Here is a 13,433-nt window from a genome sequence, read left to right as displayed (position 1 = left end):
AAATGTGGTTAATGTTACCATCGTTTCTTACTGTATTCACGGAGACAAGACTGTCGTTATTTTAATTTTTTAAACACTTGCAGTCTGTATAATTCATAAACACAACTTCATTCTTTATAAATCTCTCCAACAGTGTGTAATGTTAGCCCGTTAGCCATGGAGCATAGCCTCAAACTCATTCAGAATCAAATGTAAACATCCAAATAAATACCATACTTACGCGATTAGACATGCTGCATGATGAACATCTTGTAAAGATCCATTTTGAGGATTATATTAGCTGTGTGAACTTTGTTAATGCTGTTTAAGGCAGTCGCGAGCTCCGGGGGCGGGGAGCATGGGAATTTAAAGGGGCCGCAGCCTGAATCGGCGCATATTTAATGATGCCCCAAAATAGGCAGTTAAACAAATGAATAAAAAAAAATCTATGGGGTATTTTGAGCTGAAACTTCAGACACATTCAGGGGACACCTTAGACTTATATTACATCTTTTAAAAAGACGTTCTACGGCATCTTTTTTTTTTTTTTTTTTTTTTTACTTTTTTTTTGTATGTTACTTGACAATCAACAGATGCTTTTAATTCAGAGATTGGCAGTAGACTAATTTTTTGGAAAGCAGTCTTAGGTTAAGATACCTTCTCGGTTGCACAACAATTTTCTGATTTGAATATATCACCAGTTTGTTGTCACACACCACCCTATCTTTCATCCTGAAACGTCTAACCATTTACTTGACCCACTTGTGCTGTCCACTCCCAAAGCAAACACTGTGCCCTTGAACGAGGCTGCTCTAGGGGGATTGCACTGTCGTGATTACTCTCTTGTAAATATTGTGACGTCTCTTACCCTTGGGAGATGCTAACAGTCTTTCTTCTGTCTTTATGAAGAATCGAGAACTTCAGATCATGAGAAAACTGGACCACTGCAATATAGTGAGGCTGCGCTATTTCTTCTATTGCAGTGGAGAAAAGGTAAAAACCTGTGACATTTGTTGCAAAGCTCTATATATTATGACACCAAATGGAAATAAATATGTACTACTTTTGAATGGTAGTGTATTTCTTGAATATCTGTTGAATTGGGTTCAAATTGTAAAAAAAGACAAAAAAAAGAAAAGGTGATTCTTTCCATTATGATGGCCTGTTCTATGGTTGTGGTCTAATTGTAGTCTGATGATCTTGTTGTGATTTTAAAGGGTTTATATTCTGTCCATAACTACACTACATGGACAAAAGTATTGCTTGTTGAACATACAGGCAGTGATAATGAGTTGGTCCTGCTATGACAGTTTCCACACTTCTGGGAAGTCTTTCTGCTAAATGTTGGAATGTAGACACAAGCAGTTTCCCAAATAGTTTTGGCCATCTGTAAAATATATATTATATTTATTTATTTTATTTTTTGGCAGGTTATTGTTTTATATAATCTACAGTTTGTGTCTTTATTCCACAGAAGGATGAGGTATACCTCAATCTGGTGCTGGACTATGTGCCTGAGACCGTCTATCGGGTGGCACGACACTTTAGTAAAGCTAAAACCATTATTCCCATCTTTTATGTGAAGGTAAAGTTGACTGAATAAACATACTCCAATACTGAGTCAATTCTTGACTTCTTAAAGGCAACACAAAATGAAAATTCACCTTATTTATTTTTTTAATAAATGTCTTTGGTCTTATTGTGCACAATTCATCAGATTGAAAGCTGTGGTAATATGTGGATATGTATGCACATGTGAGTTGATACCATCACAAGCAGCTTTCAGTTAGAGTAATATTACTGCAGTTAGAACTACAGTGCCCTCCACAATTATTGGCACCCTTAGTAATTATGAGCAAAAGCAGCTGTGAAAATAAATCTGCATTGTTTATCCTTTTGATCTTTCATTCAAAAAATTCACAAAATTATAACCTTTCATATAAGGAAAATAATTGAAAGTGGGGGAAACTTACATTATGAAATAAATGTTTTTCTCCAAAACACGTTGGCCACAATTATTGGCACCCTTTTATTCAAAACTTTTTGCAACCTCCTTTTGCCAAGATAACAGCTCTGAGTCTTCACCTATAATGCCTGATGAGTTTGGAGAACACCTGACAAGAGATCAGAGATCATTCCTTCATGCAGAATCTCTCCAGATCCTTCTGATTCCCGGCTCCATGCTGGTGCTTCTTCTCTTCAGTTCACTCCACTCATTTTCTTTAGGGTTCAGGTCAGGGAACTGGGATGGCAATGGCAGAAGCTTCATTTTGTGCTCAGTGACACATTTTTGTGTTGGATTTGATGTTTGTTTTGGATCATTGTCCTGATGGAAGAACCAATCACGGCCCATTATTGGATTTCTAGCAGAAGTGGTCAGGTTTAGATTTTTTATCTGTTGGTATTTGATAGAATCCATAATACCATGTATCTGAACAAGATGTCCAGGACCTCCAGCAGAAAAATAGGCCCACAACATTAAAGATCCAGCAGTATATTTAACCGTGGGCATGGGATACTTTTTATCCATGTGTGCACCAAACCCATCTGGTGGGTTTGCTGCCAAAAAGCTCTTTTTTTAGTTTCATCTGACCATAGAAGCCGGTCCCGTTTGAAGTTCCGGTCTTGTCTGACAACTGAATATGCTGGAGATTGTTTCTGGATGAGAGCAGAGGATTTTTCTTGAAACCCTCCCGAACATCTTGTGGGGATGTAGGTGCTTTTAATAATTTTTTTTTAGGCTTTCTGAGATTCAAGACTCAACTAATCTCTGCAATTCTCCAGCTGTGATCTTTGGAGAGTCTTTGTCCACTCAAACTTTCCTCCTCACTTCACATTAGGACGATTTAGACACATGCCCTGATGGTGGAAATGGGGATTTTCAATGTTTTAGGTATTTTCTTACAGCCACTTTCTATTTTGTGAAGCCCAACAATCTTTTGCTGCACATCAGAACTATATTCTTTGGTTTTACTCATTGTGATGAATGATCAAGGGGATTTGGCCTTTGTGTTTCCTCATGTTTATACTCCTGTGGAACAGGAAGTCATGGCTGGACAATTTCATGTTCATGATCACCCTGGTGTGCTAAAAAAAAATGTAAATATGAATGGGAATATAAGAATTTCTCGGGGTGCCAATAATTGTGGCCAACATGTATTGGAGAAAAACATTTATTCCATAATGTCAGTTTCCCCCCACTTTCAACTGTTTTTCTTCAATGAATGGTTAGAATTTTATGAATTTTTTTAATGTAAGATCAAAAGGATAAACAATGCAGATTTATTTTCACATCCACCTTTGCTCATATTTACTAAGGGTGCCAATAATTGTGGAGGGCACTGTATATTACTTAGCAGATTAAATTTAACTGTTATTGTTTACCATTTTATTGAATTTCTGTTAATTTTTGCTGTTGCCACTGTGGGAAAATCACTGACACACAGCCTCTCAAGGCTTATTGCTTTAATAATTACATTTCACTGCTTCTGACATAACCAATTTCTCATTAATCAGTCTTCATTAATGGAAAGATGGGGACTGATAAAGATTTTTTTTCTTTAACACAAAGATATTTTTGCTTACTGCTTTTATTTTCTCTTAGGTGTATATGTATCAGCTTTTCCGCAGTTTGGCCTACATCCATTCCCAAGGTGTGTGTCACAGAGATATCAAACCACAGAACCTTCTGGTGGACCCAGAAACAGCTGTTCTCAAGCTCTGTGACTTTGGCAGGTCAGTGCTGTGTGTGTGTGTGTGTGTGTGTGTGTGTGTGTGTGTGTGTGTGTGAGAGAGAAGATTTGATGGGTTCTCAAACGTGTCCTCCTGCCCGCCAGTGAACATTATGTTCTGTTTTAATGGGTGTTACACTTTTATAGTCATTGTATTTTGAGACTGCACCTCTTTATAAGTGTGGGCTTAGTTGGTATCTAGATTTGATGTATATTGTCAGTGCAGTATCTCTGCCTCATTGCGGTCTTAAGGTATATTTGTTTCTGATTGTGTTGTAAATGCGGAAGCAAATGCGGTTGTTCATGTTCTCTGTTCATTGACAAAAGTAATATGCATCCAGATATTGATGCTGATGGTCAGATTTTCTTTCTGCTATGTTCTTTCGTCCTGCAGGCCAAACTTTGGCCCCCTTTTTCGATGGATTCCCATTAAAAACAATCTGTTTTTCTGAGCTGTTTTTATGAGAAACACTTGAATTATTGGATGATTGGCAGACATGTTGACCACTGTAATCCAGACCACATTTGTTTAATCTATTGCAATTTCAAGTATTTAATTTTTGATTGTGTAAGGCACTTGTTGGCATTCAGGTCGATTTCTTTTGGGGGAACATAAACACTGGCTTTTGTGTCTGTAAAAAAGTGGACAATTTGGCAACTGAAAAAGCTTGAAAATAGTTTGGCCGAGCGTAGATGCACATCAGACTGGAATAATTGCTTTGTTTGAAAGTGCATCTGTATTGAATTGAGCATTATTCTGGAGCTGTTTTTCCAGCTGTTCTGTCATGCTGTATTTTAAAGAAAATTACAAAGCATTTAATACAGAAACGTTTAAACAACAGTGCACTTTTTTTGTACCGGGATGAAGGAATATTTTTGGCTATTTTGTGGTGTTGAGCTTAATTCAGTGTTCAGGGTTCCTACGCAGTTTGGAAATGTATGGAAAAGTATGGAATTTGATTTGAGTAATTTCCAGGTCTGGAAAAGTATGGAAAAAAGAAATCAGAGTATGGAAAAATATTTGTGTTTCCAGACTATTGGCTCTATTCAGTTTTCAAATTTATCATACCTGCAAACTAGTCACTTTACGGCGAAATTATCCCTTTTGAATCAAAATACGTCATTTATGTGAATCGCGTAGATCCGAAGAAGTTTTTTTTTGGGGCGAGTGTGTGTTTGTCAAAGGATACTCACAAGAATCGAAAATGGGCTACTTTCCAATAGACTGGAGTGAGTCGCGATCCTTCTTGCTGCTCTGTGGTGTTACAGATCGCTGTAGCGCTCGTGATCCGACCATCTCATCCGCTTTACTAGTTACAACACAAAATAAATATGAATGAACATCTGAAGGTATGTTGAAAGATACAGTACAACTTACCGAAATCCGTATCATGTCACATGCAATCGATCAATCAGTGTTTCAACCGCAGAAAGGCGTCAATAAAACAGCTTGTAAAAATGTCACATTTATAGCCTACCTCAGAAAAGCCATTCAATGTCCAAAAACTCATTAGTCAGCTACAAAAATTAACTTCAAGAGGAGCATTTTGCTAAATATATGCACTATATAGGCTATTGCATGTTCATTGTATTTGTACTTAACATGTGCTTCAATACTGAATATATAAATCTGTTTTTATGACAGCCACCATTTAAATGTTTAGGCCTGAACAAAAAAATTGTCATTAAAACTTTATAAAAACTTCTGGTAACACTTTACAATAAGGTTCATTAGTTAAACATTAGTTAATATATTAACTAACATGAACTAACCATGAGCAATACATTTGTTACTGTATTTTCTATCTTTGTTAAAGTTAGTTAATGAAAATACAGTTGTTCATTGTTTGTTCATGTTAGTTCACAGTGCATTAACTAATGTTAACAAGATTTTAATAATGTATTAGTAAATGTTGAAATTAACATTAACAAGATTAGTAAATGCTGTAGAAGTGCAGTTCATTATTTGTTCATGTTAACTATATTAGTACTTGTAGATTAATCCCCAACAAAAGTCACACAGGTACATGGTTTTGAGAAGAGAGGCCTAGATGTGAATACTAAATACTAATTTTTATTTCAACAATCAAACACTAATTTAAAAATCACTAAAAGACTGTAAGACCCGGCCTACAAACATGAAGCAGAGAAAACATAGAAAAGGAGACTGAGGCTTACCAATGGCAGAAAATCATTTGGAAAGAGGTCTGGAAATTTGAGTCTGGAAAAGTATGGAATTTTGAAATGGAAAATGTGTAGGAACCCTGAGTGTTTGTTTTATTGAAGAATTATAAATCTGTCGTTTTTCATACTGACTGCCTGATTAAAGTTTTTCTCATAATTCAAATCTGTTTCAGTGCAAAGCAGCTGGTGAGGGGTGAGCCTAACGTCTCTTATATCTGCTCACGATACTATCGCGCCCCTGAGCTCATCTTTGGTGCGACAGACTACACCTCCAACATTGACGTCTGGTCAGCTGGATGCGTGCTGGCCGAACTGCTGCTGGGGCAGCCCATCTTTCCTGGAGACAGTGGTGTGGACCAGCTAGTGGAGATCATAAAGGTAAAACTAACCCCTTACTTTTGATCAGTACTTTTAGATCCAGTTCTATTATACATCATTAAGGGATATGTCTGGCTTTAGGAGCATTTAGGACCTCTCCTGTTCAGAATCATTATACAGACCTCAGAGGACCTTCACTCCAAAACAGACGTCTGAAACTGGCTTTACTATATGCTGTCAAATTAAAGTAATCCATACTTCTAACCAGTCTTTATCCTGGAATATCTTTATTTATATGAAGCCAGACCTGGTTATATCAGACCTTTTGGAATGAGGATAAAAGCTTACATGGAGAACCTGGATATTAATTTGGACATCTTAACTCAGACTCGTTTTTGCAGTATTGCTCCCTGAGATCTGAAAAGGCCACATTTTGTATTAACCCTGAATCAACACAAAAGACATGTCATGAACACACCCTCATGAATATCGGCAGAAATGTTTGGAGTTAAGATGCAGTTTTCCTCTCCGTAGACCTGTATTCACAGATCCAAAGCAGTAGCATTAAATTGAGATCAGTGTCATGGCATGTGAATCCCAGGACAAAGTTCTGTCTTTACAGCTGATGCTCATGCTTTACTCCTGGCTGTGGAAAATATAGTAGAATATATAGTAAATATAAGAATATATAGTAAATATAGTAGTATATAGTAAAATAAATAGATAATCTTCACCGGCTGCCTTAAGGCACTTGAATCTGTAAAGGCTGATCATCCCATAATTATGAGTATATTAGCTAAAGTAGATCTTTTATGGAAGGAAAAAATCAGTACATTTTTCTGCTGGGTTAGAGGTCATATTTGTTTATATGGTAACTATCGCTGCAAAGGAGGCTCTCAACTTGACTGTTTCAAAGTGTCAAATTCCACCCTCTGATTTCAGACCAGTAATAAACTCTTATATTAATAACATGTGGCAGATGGAAGGGGATGAATGCCATGGAAATAAGTTACATGAAATAAATCCTAATACAAGAAGAATTTTTTACTCCTTCCTAAGCTAGGTATGATCAAGTTGTTTTTACTAGATGCTGTTTAGGTCATACAAGATTTACATACACTTTAAAAATATCTGTAAAAATAGGGCAAAATGTACTGTATTAATTCAACAGAATTTTCTGTTTTTATTTTTTACGGTTGTTTTACCTGTATTTTGAATTTTGCACTTCATTCTGTTGTCTTAGGGTTAACGTAAATGCCGTAAAATTACCGGATAGTGTCCGGGTAATAAGCTGCCAGAACTTTTTCTGTTATTTTACGGATTTATTTTTTACAGTGTATGGCTATTTTAGAAGATGAAGAACCACCATAATGCCTTCCTCTTCAAACTACAATGAGTGTCAAACATAACTTTACTGGACTGTACTGTTTTTAATGTAAATTGACAATGGTTTTATTCAGAGATGTTTAACTGATGTATTTAAAAAAGTATCACCAAAATGTATTTTAGAGTTTCTGTCTTCTATATTAATCTAAAATGCTTTGTATAGATTTTTGTTAAGTGTATGACTGTTGTCTTATTCTGTTTTCACCGTGAAGATAGCCTTGCTACTGACATGGATTTAAAAATGAATGAATACATTTAGATTCAGTTCAACACTGTTAGGCAAGATGATTTTATAATGTCCATCTAATCAACATAAAACATGAGCTTCTATATTGAGTATTTACTGTACCGTTCATCTGGGGTCAGTTAGGTTTTTTGTTTTTTTTTTTTGTTTTTTTTAAGAAATTATTAGTTTTATTTAGCAATGATGCATTAAATTGACCAAAAGTGACAGTAAAGACATTTATAATGTTACAAAAGATTTCTATTTCAAATATATACTGCTATTTTATTCATCAAAGAACGTATCAAGGTTTCCACAAAAATTAAAGGTCCCGTTGTTTGTGATCCCATGTTTCAAACTTTAGTTAGTGTGTAATGTTGTTGTTAGAGTATAAATAAAATCTGTAAAATTTTAAAGCTCAAAGTTCAATGCCAAGCGAGATGTTTTATTTAACAGAAGTCGCCTACATCGAACGGCCAGTTTGGACTACATCCCTCTACTTCCTTCTTTAATGATGTCACTAAAACTTTTTGACTAACCTCCGCCCACAGGAATACACAAAAAAGGGGGCGTGGTCTTGTTGCGCTCCCACGGAGAAGAGCAAGAGTTGCATTAGTGTGTTTGTCGCCATGTCGTCGAAACGCTGTTATTTTCATCCCGCAGTCCAATCACCTTTGGTTGGCCTTCCCAGGGACGCTGTACTTAGAGATCAATGGTTACAATTTATGTTTAACTCGGTTCCCGAAAATTATAATACACATGTAAAACTATGTGCAGCACATTTTGCTGAGGACAGCTTCCTCAATCTCAATCAGTTTAATGCCAGATTCGCACAAAGATTATTCTTGAAAGATGGAGCAGAAGCTGCTGTCGAATCACAACACAGGAACCGCTGGCACAATCAGAACTCGTTACGTATTTCTGAAGGAGGGACTTCATAGAACAAGGAAGTCATCAGCCCGTTTTTATGATAGTGGAAACAGCGGTATACAGATAAGTAAATTATGTGAAAAATACAGTTTTTTTTACACGCGAAACATGAACACATGCTATATTGCACACTATAAACACAATCAAAGCTTAAAAAAAAAACACGAAAAACGGGACCTTTAAGCAGTCAAACTGTTTTCAACATTGATAATAATCTTTTTATTTTTGAGCAGCAAATCAACATATTAGAACAATTTCTGAAGGATCATGTGACACTTAAGATTGGAGTAATGATGCTGAAAATTTAGCTTTGCCATCACATCAATAAATTACTTTTTAAAATAGTTACATTTTAAAATAACTTTTCTATTTCACAATACTACTGTTTTTACTGTATTTTTGATCAAATAAATGCAGCCTTGGTAAGCATACGAGCTTTCTTTCAAAAACATTTATCAACCCCAATTTTTATGAATGATTGTGTGTGTCTTGTGTTTGTGTCTACACACACACACACACACACACACACACACACACACACACACACACACACACACACACACACTGATTTTGAATCCCCTATAATGTTGCATTTCAATAAATTCTGTAAAGTTTGCTTAACAAACTTTGTTTTTTTTCAGCCCAGCATTCTTCACAGTTGTTTCTGTCTGTCTGCTCAGGTACTTGGAACACCCACAAGAGATCAGATCCGTGAAATGAATCCGAACTACACAGAGTTCAAATTCCCACAGATCAAAGCACATCCATGGACCAAGGTAAAATCTCAAACCCAAATCTAGCTCATATTTACAACCAAAGCCATGAGGTATCTGTTAGCAATGTAAAAGATTGGCTTATAAATCTTCTCAAATAACAACTTTGGACATTTGGCAAGTTTACTGCTTGTTCTGGTCAAGAACTGTTCACTTAGACAGGAAGAGACCATCTGACTGACATGTGAGGTAAAAGACTGTTCTTGCATATCTTACAAAGATACTTGAAAATTTGTACTTACCTTTTTACTAGTGGAGTGCATTTTTCAGAGAGTAGCTAATGTCAGTGAGCTGTCTTTAGTGTTGTCAAAAGTATCAACTTCGGTACCAAGCCGGTACTGAAATGTAAAAAATGTGAGGCTTTGAGCATTGTTGAGCGGATTCGTAATCACCTCTGATTGGCTATTGTGTTCACATGCTCAACAGATATGTCTGTGATTGGCTACAATGATCAACGCCACCAAAACACGTTGTAAATGGACATCAATGATGCTCTTCACCAAACACTTACACAGATACGCGTGGTAGCGTTTGAAAGCAGGCCCGCTGATAGACCCCTGCATTCAAACACTCCTGCTTTCAAACCCTCCCGTGCGTTGATCATTGTAGCCAATCACAGACCTATCTGTTGAGCGTGTGAACACAATGGCCAATCAGAGGTGTTTACGAATCTGCTCAACAGCGCTTAACCCTCTGGAGTCTGAGGCTGATTTGGGGCTTGGAGAAGTTTTGACATGCCCTGACATTTGTGCTTTTTTCAGTTGTTCATAAACATATAAATGACAAAAGTGTCATTACACTGTATTCAGCACAAACTAGACTACAATAATATGTGAGGAACATGTATGTACATATTTGTATTTTTGAAGGAATAATGTTTATGCGTGGTTATTGAAAAAAACAAAAAACTTAAGTCACTGAAATAAGGACAAAAAAAGTATATTAAATCTGTGTTCACAAGACTTCTGGGTATTAGAGGTTGTAGACTATAGTTTTTGCTTCAGAATTATGTAAAAATTATGCTGCCTACTCCTTCATATAAAACAATATATTGATTTAGTTTTTGTAAGACACTTTTTGTCAAGAAACACAGTATGCGTGGGGGCGTGAATCTGCATGAATAATGTGCCATTTACACATGAGAAGACAAAAGAATTACATAATAATGACCTGAAATGACTTGCATATTAATGAGGCCTTTCAGTCAGGTAGGCTGTGAAAAAAAACCTCTGTAATAATGTCTCAGCTCATCATAAACAGCAATACTGTGAAATATTATTACAATTTAAAATAATGGTATTCTATTATATTCTTAAAATAAAATGTATTTCTGTGATGCAAAGTGTCTGAACAATTATGTTACCTCTATGGCATTTCATATAGGCTTTTAGCTTAAAAACATGCACATTTGGAGAAATATTGATGGATTCTTATATATTTATGTCAATTTTCTATACTGAGAAATAATATTTATTGTCATCACTATGAGTGCTGGATACTGTTTTTTCAATTCATACTTGCAGCCGGAGGGTGCTCTCTGTACACCTTTAGGCCACAAATTATTCTAAAGAAGAAGAGGACATTTCAGGAATGGTGTTTTTAATTCATACTTGCAGCCGGAGGGCGCTCTCTGTACACCTTTAGGCCACAAATTCATATAAAGAAGAAAAGGAACTAGGAACTAACTGCATGTCTTCTAGAGATCGCTAACCATTGCTTTAACATCCAAATAAACACTTTTCAAGACAATAAATACACGATTGAGACGATGAATGCATGTATTGCCTCTGAATTTGCGTCTGAATAGCGCTGGCTCCGTGGCGTGGGCGCATTAGCAGATAATGAGCTGAATCACGGACTTCTGACATGGCTCTCTTTTCATACAGATTACATAAACACAGAATGTTTGTTTTTGATTTGACTTGCACGATTTAAAACCTGACATTTCAACGTTTCTTTAGATGTAAGTGTCATTTTTTTTTTGTCATTAGTATTCATAAGTTACAGTTCATTTTCTGAGAACTATCAGATTGGACTTCGTTCAGAGGGAGAGGAGAGATCACGCATCATGTTAGTTTTCTTTATTTTACAAAAAGCACAACATTGTGTTTTTACTCTGAGTGTACACAAATAAAAGAAGACATTCTATAGTTTCAATTGATATATTACTTATGTCTCTATGACAAGAAATGACGGAGTATTTTAAGTCTGTTTTGCTGCAATGTGAAAAAAATCCTGCAAAACGCGCCGGTGCGTTTTCAGACCTCAGGGAGTTAAAGCATCACATTTTTTAAATTTCAGTACCAACTTCGGTGCCAAGTCGGTACTGAAATTTTAAAATTGTTAATCTTTTTGACAACACTAGCTGTCTTATAACTCTTGTGTTGTTTCCTCTCATTTCTCATTTATTTATTTTTTGTCATTCCTCCACAGGTGTTTAAACCAAGAACTCCTCCTGAGGCAATAGCCCTGTGCTCTCGGCTCTTAGAGTACACACCAGTGACCCGACTGTCCCCGCTTCAGGCTTGTGCTCACGGCTTCTTTGACGAGCTGCGCCAACCTGGCACCCGTCTGCCCAGCGGTCGAGAGCTGCCTCCGCTTTTCAACTTCACCATGACAGGTGAGTCACATGAGCCTTTCATGCGTACACTTTGGAACAAACTTCTCACAGATTGCGTACAGATGTCATTCAAGTAATGCATCTCAAAACAGATTTCCATAGGATTAGTATCAGTTTTGGACTGAGGCCATTTAGTCTCAGAACAAGGATCCGGATCAGTGTATTTAATCCGCCTTTTCTGTAATTTCAGCTATGAGAATCACTTAATTCAGACATCAGAAATCCCCCCAGAGCATTTATTAAAATCAGCCTGCAGTAACAGCTTGTTCAGAACTGAACCAGTCACATATTAATATGTAACAAGTAATATATGAGGCCTTTTTACCATAAAACCATTTAGTTCACCTCAAAATGAAAATTTGGTCAATTAATTACCTTTCATCAAAAAGATATTCATTTGTGTTCCAAAGATGACCGAAAGTCTTTTAGTGGACTTCAATGGCCTCCAGACGGTTGAAGGTTAAAATTACAGTTTCAGTGCAGCTTCAAAAGGCTTTAAACGATACCAGACAAGGAATAAGGATTTAGCAATTGGTCATTTTCTAAAAAAAATACAAATGTATATGCTTTATAAACACAAATTATCACCTTGCAATAGCTTCCACTTTCTATATTTTTCAAAAAGCTTCAGCTGTATGTCCTACGCCTTCCCTATTCAACTTACGGAACGAACGCTGCGCCAGTTCCGTTTTTTCCATAATTTTTTCCATAAAAAGGTGTAGGACATACAGCGTAAGCTTTTTGAAGAATACTGAAAGCGGAATGGTGGAAGCACGTGCAAGGCGATCATTTGTGTTTATAAAGCATATACATTTTTTTTTTTGTTGTTTTTTTTTTTTTTTTTGTTTTTTAAAGAAAATGACAGATCGTTTCGCTAGATAAGACCCTTATTCCTCATCCGGTATCGTTTAAAGCCCTTTGAAGCTGCACTAAAACTGATTTTGACCTTCAACCGTTTGGAGACCACTGAAGTCCACTATAAGGAGAATAATCCTGGACTGTTTCAATCAAAAACCTTAATTTCTTTTCGACTGAAGAAAGAAAGACATTAACATCTTGGATGACATGGGGGTGAGTAAATTATCAGGAAATTTGAATTCAGAAGTGAACTAATCCTTTAATCACTTTGATCCTCTCTGATAAAAGGCTGTATAAACAACATCAGTTTGCAGTGCTCAGCCAATTATAACAGAGTTTATATCCATACACTGCTGTTGAAAAGTGTGGGTTCAGGAAGAGATTTTTAGGGCCCAAGCGAAAATTCGCGCAGGGCCCTCTTGTTTTTCTAA

General features: G+C 36.4%; 1 protein-coding gene across 1 annotated transcript in view; it reads left to right on the top strand.

Moving 5' to 3' along the window:
* The window catches only part of gsk3aa (glycogen synthase kinase 3 alpha a), a 31,542-nt gene that overhangs the window by 4,868 nt on the left and 13,241 nt on the right, over positions 1-13,433 (top strand). Inside the window, exons 3-8 of the mRNA XM_048203755.1 lie at positions 889-972; positions 1,454-1,564; positions 3,584-3,714; positions 6,068-6,272; positions 9,432-9,527; positions 11,958-12,144. Of these exons, the coding sequence (XP_048059712.1) occupies positions 889-972; positions 1,454-1,564; positions 3,584-3,714; positions 6,068-6,272; positions 9,432-9,527; positions 11,958-12,144 (814 nt within the window). The remainder of the gene's footprint in view (positions 1-888; positions 973-1,453; positions 1,565-3,583; positions 3,715-6,067; positions 6,273-9,431; positions 9,528-11,957; positions 12,145-13,433) is intronic.

The sequence above is a fragment of the Megalobrama amblycephala genome, linkage group LG9 (assembly GCF_018812025.1).
Source record: "Megalobrama amblycephala isolate DHTTF-2021 linkage group LG9, ASM1881202v1, whole genome shotgun sequence".
Taxonomy (NCBI): Eukaryota; Metazoa; Chordata; class Actinopteri; order Cypriniformes; family Xenocyprididae; genus Megalobrama; species Megalobrama amblycephala.
The sequence above is the reverse complement of the archived record's forward strand: the minus strand, read 5'-3'. Positions and strand labels throughout refer to the sequence as shown.